This window comes from Brachionichthys hirsutus, chromosome 7 (genome assembly GCF_040956055.1).
Source record: "Brachionichthys hirsutus isolate HB-005 chromosome 7, CSIRO-AGI_Bhir_v1, whole genome shotgun sequence".
Taxonomy (NCBI): domain Eukaryota; kingdom Metazoa; phylum Chordata; class Actinopteri; order Lophiiformes; family Brachionichthyidae; genus Brachionichthys; species Brachionichthys hirsutus.
Genome location: NC_090903.1, coordinates 11,244,003 through 11,264,383, shown reverse-complemented (window position 1 = coordinate 11,264,383; position 20,381 = coordinate 11,244,003). Strand labels below are relative to the sequence as shown.

General features: G+C 39.1%; 1 protein-coding gene across 1 annotated transcript in view; it reads left to right on the top strand.

Annotated features, from left to right (window-relative positions):
• Positions 1-20,381, top strand: part of grid1a (glutamate receptor, ionotropic, delta 1a) — a 152,659-nt gene that overhangs the window by 79,059 nt on the left and 53,219 nt on the right. Inside the window, exon 3 of the mRNA XM_068741145.1 lies at positions 14,410-14,694. Coding sequence (XP_068597246.1) covers positions 14,410-14,694 — 285 coding nt within the window. The remainder of the gene's footprint in view (positions 1-14,409; positions 14,695-20,381) is intronic.

Here is a 20,381-nt window from a genome sequence, read left to right as displayed (position 1 = left end):
ACACATGAGAGCGACTGTAATTCTCAGAGGGATGAAACAAAAGAGATGAAACATGCAAGTAAGAAGCCAACGCAGTGTGAAAATAAATACATTTTTGTGCTATAATACTATTTATATTTAAAGGATTTCCAGATGATGCAGGATCAGAACTTCAATCTGCATTCACAAGCATTTCAATCAAGCACAAATATTGAATTTGAAAATGCTGTGATGAGTGAGGACAAGAAGGTTTGATCTGCTTGTTTGTATTTTTTTGTATACAGTAGAATCTGCCACCTCCACCACTGCATAAAGACCTGCTGCAGTGTTTTTGGCACCTTCAGTCAAAGTTGAGTTGAGTATTCAACAGCAAACCGCTCCCATGAGAATCCATGAAAATGTTTGTTTGCTTGTTGGTGTTGGTTCGCTCTGCCCTCCCTCCACACTCACTCTGACCCCAGGGCTAAACAACTGCGATGAGGGTGAAATCAAGTGCTCACCTGCTTGTTGCACTAATTCGCAATACAGACAGAGAGAGAGAGAGCAGAGGAAGAGAAGTGGAAAAATCCTAGTCTAAATGGGACAAGAACATAAGTGAAACATGGAGCAATATAGCTATTCTAGGATGTCATATGATCTTGTGATATGAAATATAGAATTACCAGCTAATGCATTGTTTCCTTTTAAGATCTTAATTAAATTTCCTCTATGAGATAGCAATACTCTCCTTGAATGTGAATATTTTGGTATCTCATGAATTGATAATATATTATAGAGTATATTATTTAAATTACTGGGGGTTAAGGTTGATAAATAGAAGATCCTTGAGGTGATAATTATCTCCGCCAAGGAGGTTATGCTTTCACTGGTGTCTGTCTGTCTGTCGGTAAAAGGCAAGCTATGAATCGAGATCCAGAAGAAATTGCCATTACTGAAACTGTGATTCTTGTGAATAACTTCAATAAAATTGCTAAATGTTTGTTTTCATGGTTAAGGAAGCCATAAATGTACATAAAATAAATGTAGGACCATTATTTTTTTGTAAATCACAATATAGGGAGGGAGACCGAGGTGCTTGGCGGAGGTCTGCGCTCTCCGAGTGCTTTTCTAGTTATGAAATCACCTTGCAGTCTTGACTGTATGAAAATAACACAATCAGAGGAGGGAGGTCCCTCCTGTGCTGTTATTAATGCCATGGCTGTGCTGCGGCAGAGGCTCTTTCCTGTGTCCCTTCTCTTCCAATGCTCTCAGCTGTATCAGACTGACAACGGAGTTCTTTTCATAATTTCAGACTTGGTTTATGTTGTTTGTTGCCATGTGAGCATTGACCAGCCGGTCCTATTTGCCGACCCCCGCTTTCCTGTGTGGAAGTTAAAGTAACAAAATACAAGGTATTGGCATTATTGACGCTCACGTCACAAAGGTAATAATCTGTCATTATACTTACCTTTAAATACATGCATTTCCCTCATCAGCAGGTATTCCATGCATATATGTTCTTTAGTGTTTATAAATAAGATATTTTCATCAAAAATGGAATGAAGACAGCATGTCCTGTGAGGCTGGATGGGGGTAGGAGGGGCGTACGTAATGGTTTATGCTGGTCTGTGAGCGCAGATCAGTTTCTATACTTAGCTTTTGACTGAACCTCCCCCCCTTGAAGTCACAAAGGTAGTTCTAGAACCCTAAATACTCATGTATTACGGACAGACCAAGATGTCAGATAGGATTATGATTATGCTTGGAATTGAGATTCACCTAGCGATTGTTTTTTTTTTTTTTTAACCAACCCTTCTCATCTAATTGTGTTTGAATCAGTGTGAAACTGCTTCATCGTATAATCTTCACTCAAGGGATGTTTCACATCAGGGGGGCTGTCTCTTAGGTATGTCGTATATCAGGAATGTCGTATATAGGAAAAGCCTTTTAGAAACGAGATTTCCTGCAGGACTTGCAATTTATTCACAGCTACTCAGTGCTTTTATTTATGTAGATCTAGCGACTCGCTCCGGTACTGCCTTCATACATCTAATTATGTGCGGCTCATCAGAGACTGATTACTTCTCAGTAAAACATTAAATACTGTAATGATAACACTGCTTGCAGCAGATACAGTCGCTATAGGACAGGCAGCAGATGAAGCAGTGCACTGTGTTTAGGATTGACAGATTTCCCAGCTTTTCAGAAGGAGTGTTCTTGCAGAGCTAATGAGCAATGAGTTATCTGCAACAATGCATTGTGGGAAGAAATGCTGAAAAATGGTTGTGAGTCTAGAAAGATCAAATCGTAAACGGAGAAAACCAAGTGAGGGAACGTAATCAACATGAGCTACCAGAATGTTGACGATGTTTGATGGCGGTCAAAATGCATCGCTTTTAGAAACATCACAAGAAGCACATTTGAAGATTCAAGAGACCGAAACAGGTCTTCAAACAGATGACAGCCTCTGGCTCATTGAAGCAGACATTGATTCCACTGTGAGCCACCTGTGTCTAATACATATGCAGTATGGGTGCAGCAAGCTAAAACCCCAACACATATGCACCTTCTTCTTTTCGGGAGTATTGCTGTTGTGGCTAACATACTGTATTAAATGTTTGCATATATTATATATTACAATATAAAATATTGGCGTTTGAGTTTTAAGCAAGAGCACATTCACCGTATTATCAGCACTGAAACACATTTATCATAATTCTGAGGCTACAACATCCAAACAAGGACGTTTGCACCATTGTCTGCGGAATGAATTTATTACAAGGCAATAGTGCTTACCAACCTCCTTATCACAGACACGTGAGACCTCTATCTGATATAGATCTGTCTCACGTGGCAGAGGTAAAAAAAAATACCATTGCTGTAGGAGATGGTGGGATAAAGAATAAAAGAACAACTGTTTTGTGATTTGAATCAAAGCAGAAACCTTGTGGCTGAAGAGACCAGAGCGCAGCCTTGCAGGACTCGGTTTTAGCTCACCCTGGACACATCAAATAGCAGTTCTCTACACAGTAATATAACTTATTTTGCTAGTTCCATTCATGTATTAATGGGGATGACAGTTTATGTACGGGCTACATTAAGTGGGTCTTATTTCCACTAGATTTTCTGTCTCCTTGCATTTATCTCAGTATTTACCAGCAGGTTGCCTGTGTGTCTTCAGGGCAACCTGTTGAATACCTGTTGAGTCAGGATAATTGCCATACAAACAAATGATAGTAGAGACGACTATGCAGCGGCGTCACTGAACTATGTCCTGTATTTAGCACTGACAGCGTTGCTAACTTACAATACATAATCAACTGAAATTGTCTAAACCAAATATGTTAATTGCAAATTGCACACTGATCCTGACTAACGAATGAGCCCAAGAACCGTTAGTTAGCGAACCAACATAATAAAATTACCGCAGCTACTGAGCATTGTTCTGTGTTTCTAAAACAACAATAAACAACATTGAGACTGTGAATGATGTCAAAGGTGTCAAACAATATGGTCCACATAATGTGCAGAATGCAGACAATGGAAACAAATTGGGGTAAATTATATACTGTAGATGACAGATCAAAGGGAAAACTGCATTAATGAGTGAAGAGATGAAACAGATGGCAATGCTTTCACACTGGTCACGTAATGGAGGTTGTATGCAACAGCTTTTGCAATAATTATACTGCAAGTCTAGCACAATCCATGTCAAGATGGCAGAGAAAAAGAATGACTGACAGTATAAATTAGCATTCATTTAAAGAGCAGGAAAGGAAGAAACACAAGTTGTGGCATCTACCTCTACCCTGATGTACTGCAGGCCTAAGAATTGGAAAATAAATCTTATGAAATTTGCTTGACAAGCAACTTCTGATCACATAGATCCCATCCGTGCTGAAATATTGTGTTCAAATATGCTGCAATGGTTGTGGTCATTATTGTCATTTGTGACACTGATGATTTTAATAATGTAAGAGCAGCATCCTGGAATAATTATTTGGCATCATACACAAAGCCCATGATAAGACATCTAGACTATTTCAGTTACCCAGGAAAGTCAAGAGGTTACGAGGTAGTGCCCACATAGACTGACAGTATGCACAGCCATGAAAAGTTGAATGGGACAAGTAGGAGCCATTTCTGCAGCCCATCTAACACAGAATGGTAAAATGCAATAAGTTATTTCAGCTCATGCAGGTTTTCATATACCTTTAGAAAATTAATCAGTGTCAGCTCCTCCAAGACTGGAAAAGCACTCTTTCATTTCATGCATGATAAACTTGATTTTGTCGTATCGCTGTTCACTTCCAACCGTCTCCCAAAAGAGGAAATGAAAGAAATGTTGGTGCGCAGAAGAAATAGAACAAAGAGAGAAAGTGACAATTAGGATATTGGATCCTAATTCAAGAAATGATTAGTGTCAGAGACACAAGGAGACCCAAGGATCGCTTGGGCTGTATCAGACAATCTTTTTCCAAGTTTAAGTAGTTTTGTGTGGCTGCCATATATTCTAAAGTAATCCAGGCACAAAATGAAAATAGAAACATTATCTTGAGATTTATTATGCTTTTTGACTTCTGGGCAAAACCACTGACTTAATTCGACATGCTTATCAATTTTGCTTGAAGGTTATTCTGCTGATTCGGTACACAATTTAACCCTGACAGCTAATGAATATACTGTGGATGAAAGAAGCGTAATAGGACGAGCAAACCTTTTTATTTTAATTTCTGATTCATAACTATGGTGATAGTACAGCATAAGTGCAGAAAAGAATAACTAGAAAGACAATCAGAGATTGCAGACCCTCGCCTCTTGTGAGACAGTAAACAGGGCTTCCGGATCAGAGGGGCCAAACCTGCTCTAGCTTGCTTCTCCGGAACGGGACAAGATACAACTACAACTGTAAACTATATAAAACTAGAATGGACTATGAGTGTGCACACCACATTTGAAGTCTCTAGCTCCAAAATTGAGGTCAGGATGGACTCCTGAAAAATGCAGATTTTAGAACGAAAATTAGCTCTCAGATCCGGATTGTGATCCGGATCCGGCCGAAAATAGTCATGGTCATAGACCTTTAAGGAGTACTTATGTGTGATTTTTTTCAGATCCATACCGCCATGCGTTTTGAAGAAATTAAGAAAAATGTCAAAAAGTGCCCTATCTCGCAATGTTAAAGAATCCTTTAAAAGATTCTAGAATCTGGATCCAGATCCGGATCAATGCCATCCTCGGGGAGGACCGAGCCACGGACAGAACCTTGCTTGTGTAAGGTCAAGTCGATTGGGTTACTAGTTTTTGAGTTATGCACGCGGACAGACAAACAAACAAACAAACAGACAAACAGACAAACGGACCCAATTGCAATACCCTCGCCTCCCCTTCGGCGAGGGTAACAACACCCACATAAAAGTATGTTTTAATACTCCAGTAGACATTTAATGAATGTGTATTGTATGGAAGAATGATGCAGTGTGTCACCTTGGCCTTGATAAACAGATGCTCTGTCCGAAGTTCCACAAATCCTGCTGTTGGGTTTATTTTAGGGAGGAAAGAGTGTGGAGCCTTAATGGACTTGATAATGGGGATGTGTCCTGTGACAGCCATTACCGCCGAAGCTTAATGTGCACTTTCCAGGTAGTATGTTGACATTTTCAGTTTGGCACATCCAAAGGTTTGGCTCACCACGCATGCCTCTCCTATGTGCTCAGCCTTCCAAGGATAATGAGCTAATTTGTTTTTCAACAGGATGGTGCCAATGCTAAAATGAGAACAGATCTCTAAGGGAAATCCACTTCCTCCTCTCACAGGAAAGGCCTGTCACAATAATGTTATGGATTATAGTTTTGTTTCCAGAAATTAATGTTAGTGACCATTTTTTTCTTGTTTGGAATTAAAAAACAGGGATTTAGTGCAAATATGCATTTAATCTAGCATAAGGTTAGTAGAAGCACTGCATCTTCCGCATTACTGGTAATACATTTATCAAGGGCAAATTTATTTGCATAAATGACTCGTAGACAGCGACCACCTGATGAGAAAAGCATTACTTTGAAGGGGGAAGAGTTTAGATGAATGGTCCTCCATCTGCCTCAGTGCTGTTTGTTTACTTAAGCTCACACCATTACACTCATCTTAAATACATTACGCATGACATTAAGTGTTAATTGCAATTTCATTCATGTTTGCCTCTTTTAAACTGTGTCTAATTTTAGGGTTTACGGTACTCACTGCGAAAGAAAATACAAAAATAATTTGATTAAAATTGACATTATTGTTAAGGCAGAGGCAAACGTTCTCATTGGGCTTTTAGGCTTCTAAAAGCTTTATGAAGTTGTGTATAATTGCTTTTATAATGCAAAGCATCAATGGTCGGTTAATGTTAACACTCTGAGACAGAGCTGCTATGCATCAGGGAGGAGAGATGGTGAAGGGCTGGCAAAAGTATTAACCATGCTGGTTTTAAATTACTTAGAATAGAATAGAAAGCCTTTATTGTCATTGCATAGTGGATACAACGAGATTAACTTTTGTTAAGGCATCATTATAACACTTAATATACATATATAATCTCTTATATACAGAGAAGAACACCTCACATCCTTTAGAATACATGGGTTCTAAAAGCTAGCGCCATCATCTGTGCATGTTGATATCACGCAGCACCTTGAAGGCAGCAACTCTTTAGGTCTTTTATCAGCCATTGCTTTACTTCAGTTGGTCATTTCTCTAAATTAATTATTCACAACCTTTTCAATAAAAAGTATATGATTTGTGAGCCAACAGGAGCCCAGGTATGTGGTTGGATTTACTCACAGTCCCCGCAATATTACTGAGTCCAGAGTCTCAGCGCTGGTGATTGAAAAGCTGACAGGATGAAGGTTTTATGGGCAAAAACTACACATGATATTGCGTCATATAAGCAGGTGACTCACAAACCTCCCGGTAGAGAACATCAGCAACAGCAGTGCTTCTATATCGATGGACAGATAGCTGAAGGATTGGAACAATGCATAAAATATTGCATGTCGATTTGCTTCAACCCATTCTCAGTCATACATGCTTCACGCTCAACTACAAGCTATCTGTAACCGTTTACGGACTTTGAACAAATAGATCGCAATGGCGGAAATCTGTCAGAAGCGATTTCTTCTCGGGAATTCAATGCACATCTTCGCAGTGATGGGCAAAGCCATCTTTCTTGGGAAATAATAGTGCTGCAGACGGATTGAGTCGACGTCTGACGTGAACTCACGGGTTGCCAGAAGAATCAAGAAACGTGTCTGTGAGATGTCAGGGAAGAACTATAAATCATTCAGACACTTAAAGACGTTTTACTACCGAGCCTCTCAGCTACCTCTTTACACTGTTATCACATCAACCACATGTTAGTCTTGTCATGGAAAGTAAAGGATAAGAGACTGGACAGGAGGGGCTGGGATCCAAACGAACTTTACAGTACATTACATATTACATGTCCATCAGATATCAGAAGTAATACCGGAGATATTTTTTTATTTTATTTTTTCTGAGTCGCAGCAGACAAGCAAACATCCAGCCTGTCTCTGCCTCAGAGTTGAACCATTCATGATTATTTCCTGACAACGCTGTCTGTCCTTCTCAATGACACCATCCAAAACCACGCCCTCCTCATCTGTTTCAATATTCAGCTCACAGCTGCCACAGGAGGACCTCGCTCCAGCATGCATTGCTGGATGCTCATTTTTGCAAGCTAACTAGTCTTGTATTGGCAATGATAAAAATTAATATGAGAAGGCACATACCATTATGGAAAGCGCTTATGTTATGCACATATAAGACTGACCATATTAGCCCTTGCAGAAATAGCGATTGTGCTAAATTGATGCGACTACATGTGACAGAGTGGTCGTTATTCATTTTAATGTCTTAAAATAAAAACATTGTCAGAAAGACTTTTATCTCCTTATTCCAATGCGAAATGTTCATATCTGTTTGTCTGTTTTGTGACACTACCAATTGTTGAGCAGTTGAAATTTGGGTAACTCGACACAACAGCTTGTCGTCTTGTATTTTGTCTTAGTTGCTCATGTCACAGTGGCGACACTGTCTGTTGGATTAACAGTCAGTGACTCACGGTCAGCTCTGTCGATAAGCCCATATTCGGAGCATCTCCCTGGTTAGTTCTGTTTTGTTGTGTTTATTTATTGTGTTTACAGAATTCATGTCGGAGTGGATTCTGTTACATCGGGTCAAGCTCTCCACCCAGGCTGCAGAGTCTTTTCTGTTGCATCCCTCACAAAATATCCTAGAGCATAGCTTTATTTTTACTGTTTTCTTATTTTTATTTTTTTAACTCTACTGTCAAATATAATGACATCCTGATCTCAAACGTCTACCCAACACAGGGACCCAGACAAATAGAAATGAAAGCGCCACAACACATAAAGCAGGTGGTGACTGTCAATCCACAAACAATTTTAGTGTTCAATAAGCTATCTATTTTTCTTTCATTCAATCTTTTTTCACATTGATTGCAACTTCTTGAGAACATAACACAAAGTAGCAGCTGCAACACCAAACTTTAGAGCAAAAGAGTGACAGGAAACCACAAACAAACTCAGATGTTGTTTTTTATACCCTTGCTTTTATACGGGGCATAATGGTATGAGAGTTTTTCAGTTATTCAACAGAACGTTATTTGTATAGCCCAAATTTACAATTAACAATTTGCCTCTGAGGGCTTTGCCATCTGTGTAGAGTAACATCCTCTGCACTTAAGCACTTGATCGAGGTGAGGGAAAATTCCATAAAATAATACTAATGAACTCTCAGGCCATGAGGATAAGCCTCCTGTAATGAATTTACAATACAAAATACATGCAATCTGTAAAGATTACTGTTTGTCCTCAGACTGTGTCCAAGTGGAACAAAATCAAAGCATTGCGAGGTGAACTTTCTACCTCTGTGGACAAGAAGGAACTAGATATGATCTACTACACAGTGGTTTCCTTTCCATTCTACCAGTCAGTTGACTGTAGGGTATAACGTAGAGCAGTGAAACATTTCACAGTTCAGATACATTGACATTCATAGCATCAATAGAATTGCCAATGATACTAACCTTATTTTATTCTGACAGCAGGAGAGCAGACGGCATGGGGAGCACACAAACATTACTTTTTTATCTTCCCAAAAAAAGAGAGCCAGATGAGATTGAGTGATGGGTGAGACAAATCATTGTTATTGGTGGTGCTGTACACTTTAATGTTGCACTAAGTTCTGATCCAGATCCAGATATAACACATATATCCCATTTTCTTTTTTTTTTCTTTCTGGTGAAGAGCTATTATGCTGTGGGAATCTGCCAAACGCTAAGTGGAAGGACCCCCTTATAATTAGAAAATCACCCTTTCCATTGTCTCTTCGTAGCTCCTTGACACGATTATTGAAAAGTTTTTTAAATTATCCAACTGCAGTATTTGTCAAATTTCCTTGCTGTAAGGTGAAACACCATCAGTGACCATTTGATGGTCCAATCAACAATGTATGCACTATAGTTGGCAGGGGAATATACAGTATATAAATCAATGGTACAGCTTGAGTTGTTTCTTGGCTCTAATTTTGGAGAAAAAATAAAGCTCAAATTGTTCAGTCAGTATTCGAGTTCATCATGGAAAGATTACAAACTGATGCCTAAAAATATTATTGATTTTCCTACAAACTCTTGTTTTTCTAATAATTAACAGTATGAGATTCAACATTTTGCAAAACCCTAGCATTGTCTTCAGGTCGAAGATGAACCACCACTTACTTGGTGCATGATTTTTTTCTGGAGTGATGCCAACATTACAACAAGTTAAACATTGCCTTTATTCATATTTACATGAATTCCATAACTTTCTGTTTGAGCTCAGACAAAACCAAAACATTCTCCTGTCAGGTGCAGCTCTGCCATTCCCCAACCTCAAAATCACTGAGCTCAAACGGTTTCATGAACACATTAAACATTTCTTCAAAGCATTTTTATTAATGTTAGAAGAATTTAGTGGTTAGGAGAAGTGGTTGAAATTGTTCATCTCGGAAACGGGAGCAGTTTTTCTTTCTGTTGTTAGTCAGGTTAGATGCCTGTTCTGTCCAGGCATCCCTTGACAACGTTAAAGTATCATCGTATCATACAAGCCTTTTACTGCTACCATTATCAAATCGTGACCTAATTAATAGGACAGAACAAAAGAATAGGCAAAAAATATAAGCAGAAAATACATGTTTATTATCTAAGACTGAATGAGAATAGTGTGGGTAAAATGCAACTTAATTGTGATAGGAATTTACATCTACTTCAATCAGATATTCCTACAAATCTTTAACATTGGTGGTTGGTTATATTTAGATATTACATTTATGCACTTCTTTTACCACCTCGTTAGCCATTCTTCATTTTTGCTGCCTCTGTTTAGAATTTCTGTTTTTTTCTGGGACATTCCAACCTGTTTTGAGTCGGCATCTCATAACACGTTTTGCATTTAACTCGGGGGCAACTCTCCTTTGGCTCGAAGGATTGTCCATAAAGTTGGAGCAAACTTAATTCGTTTTACATGGACTGTGAAATCAGTGAGCCAGATTTATACAATATTCACTACAGCAGTTGCATGGTAGATTGTCTCATCCCTTCTTATTTGGCAAAGTGGATGCAGTACACTGGTAACATTATGTTTTCATGGGAAAACAGACTGTGTGACACAAACCCATAATGTTTTATTTTTTTTACTCTCTTTGGATCGTCCATGTGTAACTGAGCTGGTCTGACGAGGCAAAGAAAAGACTCTTGTAAAAAAAAAAAGCTGTGTGTTTTGGTTGATCATCCCAACTCTGCAAAGCAGATGTTCTTTATAATGGATTCAATTATGAGTCAATGAGCATGAACGAATTGCTTACAATCTTCCACCCCTTCCCTGATCTGATCTCAGAGTTTACTGACAAATACCGTAAGCAGAAATATACGAGCTCATGGTGATTGTATCAGGGTTGATGATGTGCAGTGATGATTGGAGAGGCTTAGATTTGGTTTTGACTGATTTGACTAATTTTGTCTAGAAAATGCATCAGTTGTTGTCTTGTATCTTTTATATTACAACTCTTTCAATTGACTTTAAATTATTATTTTTTCTCTTCAAATCCATCCATCTGTTTTCATCTTTATGCACAGTCTGTTCATTTATCAAATCAATCTAAATAGAATTAAATCAGTTTTGGGAAGCGTCATATGAATTATCTTGGTAAAAAAAAAAGTTACTCCTTTAAGGTTTTATTCCAGCTAATCTGACAACATTCAGTTGTCAGATTAGCTGGAAATGAGTGATGACTCCTGTCCCCTTCATGATGAGCATTAAACATTTATTATTTCAACATCATCGTCCTGTGGCACACTCCTTCCTCCTGTCAGGGGAATATATGCTGCCCGAGGTGTCCATTATGAAGCCAAAATGGCTGCAGACCGCCTTTAGCCACTCTTTGCTAAAAGTAGGCACAGAATAGGGACAAGGTGTAAGGATTAATCACCAGACTGGGAGTTTCTGTTGGCTCAGTATACAAAATGAAGGGAAATCTGTTCATCCACCTGTGTTCCAGAGTTCATTCACCACCTAGACCTCATAGTTGTAGTTGGAACAAACATGGGTAAATAGAACGCTTCGGGATCAATACGCAGCTGATATATTTAAATGTTCTCTCTTTGCCAGTGATATGAGACAGTCGAGTGTTCAGAGTGTTGGCCCTCCAGAAAGGTCAAGCACAGATTTTGCTCACTGCTCAGCTCTTGTGTCTGGGCCCATGGAGAGGTGACACCTTGCAGTTGTTTTTGCATATTGGTCAAGGCCCATCATCAGATGCTCACGAGCAATTTCTCTGCACATTTTGCCAGGAGGGCATGTTAGTTCAATGTTTGGATTAGGCGTTTCCCTTTCTAGCGAGGTGCTGCAGAACCTTTTTGGTTGATCCATAAGAGCCTGTTGCCCCTTAATGATGTACCATAATTTATGCACTATAAACCGCTACTTTTTTCATGCGCCTGTATATGTACAACATCTTATTTTTTCTTTTTACATTTAATGGCTGTGGTTTATAATCAGGTGCGCTCAATAGTCCAGAAATTACGGGAGTCCCCTCAATCAAAGGAACACTAATAGCAGGTGCTCATTATTTGGAAGGTCTTTAGATTTGAATTATTGTAAATCATACCACTGAGCAGTGCTTCAATAGTTCATGTTGTGCTAATAAAAGTTGACATGCCTGACGTGCATGATGACATCCATGCACATTTTTTTTCATCATCACTCCCACACTCGCACAAAAATGAAAGACGAAAAACACTTCCTGTTGTGCATGGAAAGGAACATTGTGCAGTGTTTCCTGCAGTCTCCGGTGCAGTAATGCAAAAAGCAACAAATAATCCCTAGACTTCTCTTACAATCTTTTTTTGTTGCTTTACTTCAACTCGAACAACCACAGTGCAATTCCTTCTTTTCCTTGGTTATCTGAAATTCTTACTTCCTGTGCTTTTCCTCTGCAGGTTACGTTGTTGCACCTATACGCATTGATTGGCACAGCCTTAATATAGACCTGTCTTTGCAGTCGGTAGCCAAAACTGTAATTTGTCACATTAATAGTCCTCCCCCTCTTCCATACAGGCACAAGCAAACACACACCTGCTTTCGCAGTATGGCTCCATTCAACATGCACTCTTATCATTCCTGCTTTTTCTTTTTTTTAAACCACTCTTCAAGCCTCACTTATAGAGCTCTCATCTTTAATGCCTCATTTTCCATATTTCTATTTTTACCGTTCCTCCTTCACATCTTCCCATTGGATTTATTCTGTATATGTGCATGATATGGTCATGTTTTGCATGTTGTGTTTGTATGACAATCTATAGTTCTAAGCCCTTACCACCCCCTCATATTTTGCAGACAATAAAGAAGACCAAATAACTGAGTGGTATAATGAGATTAAGTGAAACAGCGTTTAGTTTGCTTTCTAAAACAATGCCCTCAGCTGCTAATGCTGAAAGAGCCCTGGCCTTTGAGAAGCTGTGACTTGAATTTTAAAGACAGCATTTGCCTTTGCCTGTCCTGTGTCAAATGCAAAATTAGACTAACCCTGAAGAAGATGACTATCCACCTTATAACAGACATATGGCTCGAAATTAAATGCAAATTCAATAGTATTCATTAAATCTGTTTTGCATACAGCTTCGCATCCCTTCCTCTTTCCTGCTAATTGCTTTTCTCTGTGCTTTGTATCCTATAACCTAAGAGAGGATTGAAATACAGAGTGCTTTAAAGCTTGTCTTTGCCACAAATAGGTTAGGTGTTAGGTATATAAGATTAGGAGTAGCATTATCATACATGTATTTATTGAATGTGGTTTTAAGGCTACATCAGCCCCATTTTAGTGAATACAAATTATTATTATTGTTGCTGTTATTTTAGGTGATGTGGCAATTATCAGATAATGAAATAGCATATATTAAATACTGCATATAATCGAATATAACTCACTGACACTGAACAGCTTTTCACAGTCATTGTATTTTATTTTAAAGTTTTGAGGGTCTAAGCATTTAGTCCTGGTAGACATGCTGACCTTCCCTGAGAGGATTGCAAACAGATTTCTCAAATTGCATTTGTAACTTAGATGTTAGGATGTTTAGACTCATCACAGATATTATGTCTGTTTGTCCTTAATGTCTTCTGGTCTAAAGCTTTTCACTATGGGTACAAGAAAGATAAAGAGTAGTGGGTGTGTGTGTGTGTGTCAAATCACAACCTAAGATAAATATATCTTGTTTAATTTGTGACAGATTCCTCCCACTCAGTCTCTGCTCTGTGCTTCTGCTAAAAAACGCACTGACTCCTCGTATAACTGTTTTATTCATGTGCTGTTTCCAAATGACTGTTTCCCCTAACAAGGATTTTAGTTTTAATCGGCCAACTCATTTTGGTCCGGGGAAGAGGATTAAAGGGAACCCCCCCACTGAATCTCTATCTGCACATTATAATGCAAGTTCAGTACCAACCCTATCCTGCTTATGATCTCTTCTCGACTGCAAAGGCTGAGATGTAATCCTCAGTCACAAGCACAAAGAGCATCTTAAGTTATTAAGACAAGTTGGACACGCTTTCTTGAATAATGTAAAGATCTGATAACGTGAGAAAAATATTTTTGAAATGAACCTCTTTCTGGAATTTATAACAGTTTAAATGTATGTTTAATCCATGTCTAACGATCCTTTATCTTGTTTCTTCTCTTCTCTTCTTCTTTCCTGACCCAATTTTTCTCTGTCTCATTCTTTTTTCTTACTTTTCTCAACCTATATCTTTTTTTCCCCCCCGTCTGCATCATTTCTTCAAATCCTTCTGTGTTCTCCTCTTTGTTTCGTGTCTATTTCCTCTTTCCTCTATCCAGCATGTGAGTTGATGAACCAGGGGATCTTAGCTTTGGTCACATCCACGGGTTGTGCAGCCGCTAGTGCCCTACAGTCCTTGACAGATGCAATGCACATTCCCCACCTCTTCATCCAGCGAAATGGGGAAGGTGCTCCCCGTACTTCCTGCCAGCTCAACCCTAGCCCAGATGGAGAGAGCTACACTTTGGCTGCCCGTCCACCTGTTCGAATCAACGATGTCCTGCTCACCCTTGTCTCAGAACTGTACTGGCAGAAGTTCATCATCTTTTACGAGAGCGACTACGGTGAGTCTGGATGAATGGGAATAGCTGATGGTCAATGGTATCTAATGAACAGAAATGTATTCCCAGATAGTGAAATATAATTGAATCAGCAGTGAAATGTTGTTTGGAAAAAAAATCAAATAAAACAAAGAAACTCTGTCCTCCAAGTAACTGCAATGAACTGGCGAAAACTAGATGTTGGAAGTAATACTTACCTCAATCAACATTATTGAATTGGTGTTAGATTATACTTTTCCAATACTGGGTAATCGCTTTACTGCTTGCCAAAGTGCAAAAAAACGTAAATCTGTTTTATATTTTCGGGACAGGAGAACTACAGTTGATAGAGTGGATCGTGCAAAGAAGCCCTCAAGGAAATAATGTCCAAGTTTCCTTCTCATTCCAGTCGCTGTGTTTAATGTGACACTGACCACATTGAACACTTATAGGGCTCGTATTGATCTATTTCTGCCTCAGTATTGTTTCGTAGAAAGTGTCGTCTCATCTATCGAGTTTCACAGAAGGGTATCTAGATCTGTCAGAGTTTTTATCTGCCTTGTTTTCTTTCTATTATCTCTGACTAGCTGTCTATCTAACCAGAGCGTTGTCTATCTGTCTTTCTGACTAGACATCTTGCTTCATATTTCTTTGTTTCAGAATATCATTGTCTGTGTCTATCGGAATAAACCAGCCTCTGCCATCTACCTGTCTGTCTATCATTCATCTATTATCTATTACGTATCTATCATCTGTACTTTTGTTTTGTCTTCTGTCTCTCAATCTTTCTGGCTGGCTGTCTATCTAACTAGAAATAGCCTAACAATACATCCTGTCTGTCTCACAAACTTTCCGTCTTCACTACACTTTTTCTTGCTGTTTATCTGTCTGTTATTGACTAGCTGTCTGCCTGTCTGACTAACACTCTGTGGTTGAATTCGTGACTGTCTCTGACTTGTTTGGCAGGTTTCACACTGTGTGTCTTGCTTTCAGTCCAGTTTTCCATCAGCTGTATTTTGGGTAGATTCCACTTAGCTTTGCTCATTAGAATATTATTCCATTAATTAAATCACATTACAAGAGGAAGTCTTGTACAATATCCCGCATTAACCCTGTGCAACATATCACGACATTAAAAATGGCCCTGTGAGATGGGACCTATGACTGTCACATGGAGACGCAGTGGCACAAGGCGCCACTGTTGAGGAACAGCAGATAGGAATACTGGTCTAACACCAGTCTCTAAGCTTTTTAAAGTCTTCTATATGAGTTGCTCACAAAGTTTAAACCATTGACATTTGAGCTTGTGCCACGGTGTTTAAGTCCGCATTGATTAATTAAGAAATGCAGAAGATAAATAGAAACCTCATTACAGAACAGTCAAAATAGCAACAGTGGCTGTCTTGAAGCAGGACTACAGTGACTCACAATACTGCCTAGTGAGAAGAGATGTTTGCTAATGTGTGTTGGCACTACAAGATAGTAACTTCGATGAATCACACGTATGAATTTTAGGCCCTAAAATGAGATTTACTACAGAGATTAAAATGCTACAAGCTATATTAGCACCTTGCATACAAATGTCATTTTTCTTATACAAAGCTGGTCCTGCCTGTGTACTTTAATTACAGCTGCCGCTCACTTCACACGTCACGCCAACTGTCAGCTTCATGCAGTAGCTCCCAGTGTGTCATAGAGTTTGAAATACTGTGAGTTGTTGAGTATTAAAATTCACACTGAACACTTGTAATTCATATTTAACTAATTTCAGATGCGACCTTGTTCTTTCGGTCACTACCCAAAGCTTGTGACCACAGGTGAGGGTAGGACGGAGATCGACCGGTAAATGGAGAACTTGGCCTTTCGGCTCAGCTCCCATGACGCAGACGACAGCGCAGACACAGGGACGCATGTGCAAGCACATCTTGTGCATGTTTGCCCCGCTTGACGTCAAGACGGGCACGATTTCTTCCAGACTGGATGGTTTATTTAGCTGTTTTTTGGTTAAATAATGACCCAAACCCTCCATAATAGTAGTGCAGAAACATGGGAAAAGTGAGTTTTTCATAATATGGGACCTTTAACGTTTACAGTAATACAACTGTTTATAGGGAGAAGGGAGTTTCTGATTCTTTCATACCGGAAGTTGAAAACAGAACATTGAATTTTAGATTCAATGGAAGCATGGTTGCTATAACGGCCATCTTTATTGAACATGATACGGGGAGATTATGTGATTGATCTATGTGCTGTGTGATCTTCTCATTGTGCATGTAGCTTGAAGCACTGGAAGAATAATCAAATCCATACATCTATAGCGTGCATATTTGGAGAACTTTCATTTTCTAATCGTATCCTTTCGTCTTTGGATACAAGCACCAGGCTCTGCAGTAATAAAGCACAAGCAGAGTTGTTGCTTTATTACACCTTAAACAGCTGGCTTCCCTGACCTTATTGCCAATGTGTAGCTTAGTATAATGGTGTGCAGGGGGAGCTGAGTAATTCCAGGCTCCACCAATGCATCAGACGCATAAAAGGTGCTTTATGCAACTGACTTTTACGTCTTCACCTCATCTGGTTCCATTTGCCATTATACATTCGGAACACACACATTTTTTTATTATTAATTTGTAGTTCCATAAGAGCCAAGACATATCATTGTCACTGTTGTTATCATTATCATTTTGCAGAAAACATTGCTTTTCCTAAACAACCTTACAGAGTTGATAACAAGACAGCACCCGCTATACTTTGTGAATGCCTTTTAATGTGTTCTTGCTTGATCACAGTTTGTGGGTAGCTATTGATTTTGCGTGGGAGGGTGAACAGTGGTCAGACTATCTGCAAACAAAAGCTTCTGTGAAATTGCCTTCGTTTTATCATAACAAGCAGCATATAAAAGGCAACCGAGGTGAGATTATAGGAAATCTTAAGCAAAGGGTCGATTTTCTTGAACATCAGTGAGCTCCGTGGCAGGTCCGTGCGAGTTAACATGTGCTTAGTAAAGACTATGTAGCAGCTACATCTGTCTCTGCACACCCTGTGGCGAATGGCTCTGCTGGAGGAGGAGAGAATTAGGTGATTAGGAAGACTGATTAGGCTGCTTTTGTAGGGGCAGTAGGAGGATGGTTCCGACTGTACAAGTGCATTTACAACACAGTCATGGCCTGAGCACAGATAAAAGCAGAGGACATATCCAGCAGATTGTGTAGCAAAATTGTAATGGATATCACTGATTCTAAGGGTTGATTTTTTTTATTTTATTTTTACATACTACACTTCCCACAAGCTTATTTCGTATTGTTGCAGGGGCTTACATCAAAACAATCCCTCTGGAAATGGAATAAGGCAAAAACAGTTTGCAGATCCTTTATTGTGCACAAAAGGAAATCACACAGTGTTCATCACATAAAGCATTGCAGGAGTTCCTGGCAGGATATGTCTACAGGCAGCTTATATACACTTTGTCAGGCTTGTCATCCATTTTTTTCCCGAGTTATTATATATATATATATATATGTGTGTGTGTAAGCGATTTCTGTACACCAGGTGCAGTGGGAAAATAAAAGGTGTGATAACAGTGAAACAGTAAATTTCCTTTACATCTATGAGTTCCTTTATTAGTTAATAAACTAATCCCCAACACCATCAGCGGTTATCCCAAATGATCTGGAAATGTGAGGTGTTTGTAGATCCTGAATTCAGGCCTATTTATGCTCCTTTTATGTAAATGTAAATGTGCGTAAATGGAGAGAAACTGTAAATGTAGGGAGACTAGGTTTTGTGGTTTTGTATCTTATGCAGAACAGAAATACTCCAGGGAACAGTGAGAAATTTTGACACCTGATTGTAGTAAGTGAGAATTGCAGATATTGTATATGCAGTAAATATTGTTCTCATTATTATTCTCCATAATCAATGTCACTTAGCAGTTGGAAATGAAATCATTAATTGCCTCACAAATATGGTCAATTTTTAGGAGAAGGTTTTAACTGAACTATATTGAAAGGTATTGCTAATGTTAAACTACCTCCATATCTTACATACATGAATGGTAGTTGATGACTTCAACCAGAACAAGGCTTAAATGCATGCAGCGAAAGAAGGAGCCCTCACACAGTCTTGTTCCAGTGAAGTGAATGACCTCAGCAGTTCAGTATATTCTGCAACGTCTGTTTGGGTTAATGTGGAGCGGAGTGGGTCTATGCTCATGAAGCATAAACAGAGACGGTCTCAGTCGGCAGGCCTGGGAGAGAGAGAGAGAAGATCTTGCATGTCTGATTTATAGCTCCGTGAAACGGGCCTGCTCAGGTGTGCTGAAGCTGATGTGGTCTCAGCTCTGCCCTTCAGTTGCTTGAAACAGAACACCACAGCCATCAATAGAATGAAAGCTAAGGCTGACCATCAGGCAATCTTTTTTATTATACATTGAATCAGCTTTCGGATATATGATAAAAATGGAAATTGATTTGATTTGTTTCATGGTATAGCAGAAATATGGTGTCGCCACCTGGTGGCCTCTGTAGAAGGGGACCCACTCCTGAAGATTAAAGGCTTCGTTTTATGTAAAAGAATATATATATACAGGGGTGCACATAACCTTTTCAGAGAACTACTCAAGTGCGTAACAGGAGACGGTGTAGTCCTTACCCCATACGCAGCAAGGTCTTAATAAGCACAGTCTCCTTCACTGTCCTCAGTGTCTCCCCCACTATCCTCTGCTTCAACTTCCTGCGTGGCAGTAGCTTGTTTATTAGCAATAACTCGAAGAACCTGCTCAATGGGTGTTGTTTTCTCCACATCTTGCACAACAGTATATAACCCGGTATTTCTTTAACTTTATTTTTGTCACTGCGATCGCACTTTTTTATTTGGAAAAGAGAAAAAATTATCCTCTGTTTCTAACTTCACGTTGATGGATAATGACCTTCTCATTTATTAAGAGTGATATTATTCCCGCCTTCTGAACGACAATCTCAGGCACGTGTTAGTTTTTCGTTCTTGGAGGGGGTCTGGATTATTGTATTTACTTAATGTGAGTCTGGGGTTACAAGTAGGTTTATATATATATATATATATATATATATATACATACAAGAAATCACACAACCATAATTATGAGTATTATGTGTTCCTACCAATAGGTCCCTAAACCATACACTTCAAATCTTTGATAAAATGTGCATGATATGGTCATGTTTTGCATGTCTGCAGTCACTAAAGCAAGGATATATTGAAACTGAATCAGTCCCTTTTCACTTTCTGCCCTCGCGTTGTGCTGTTGCAATTGGTCTTCTGGCAGTGCGTAACAAACTCAGTGCCTGGTACATTTCAGATATCCAAAAAAAAAAAAAATATCCACATTGGCATTGCTTATAATTAGCTGATATTGTTGTAGCAGAAAAAAACAAAACAATGATTGCTTCATCAGACTCAGCTCAATTTTGGGTAAGCATGGGCTGGTGGTGGAACCATTTCCCAGGCTTTTCTGCTCTGATTGCAGCACATGCTTGCTAGCCGGGAACCGCCGAGCCTTTCATTCATGATAGTGCACGTTAAAGATCTAGTTCCACTCAAGTTGCTCCTTGAGATAGAGTGGAAAAGATAGTTAAAGGTATTTCTCAATTTCCCTATCTTCCCTGTCTCCTTTCAGATCATCGATATATAATGAAGTCGTGTTAAGTAGAAAATTGGAAAGGGACAGATAGCTA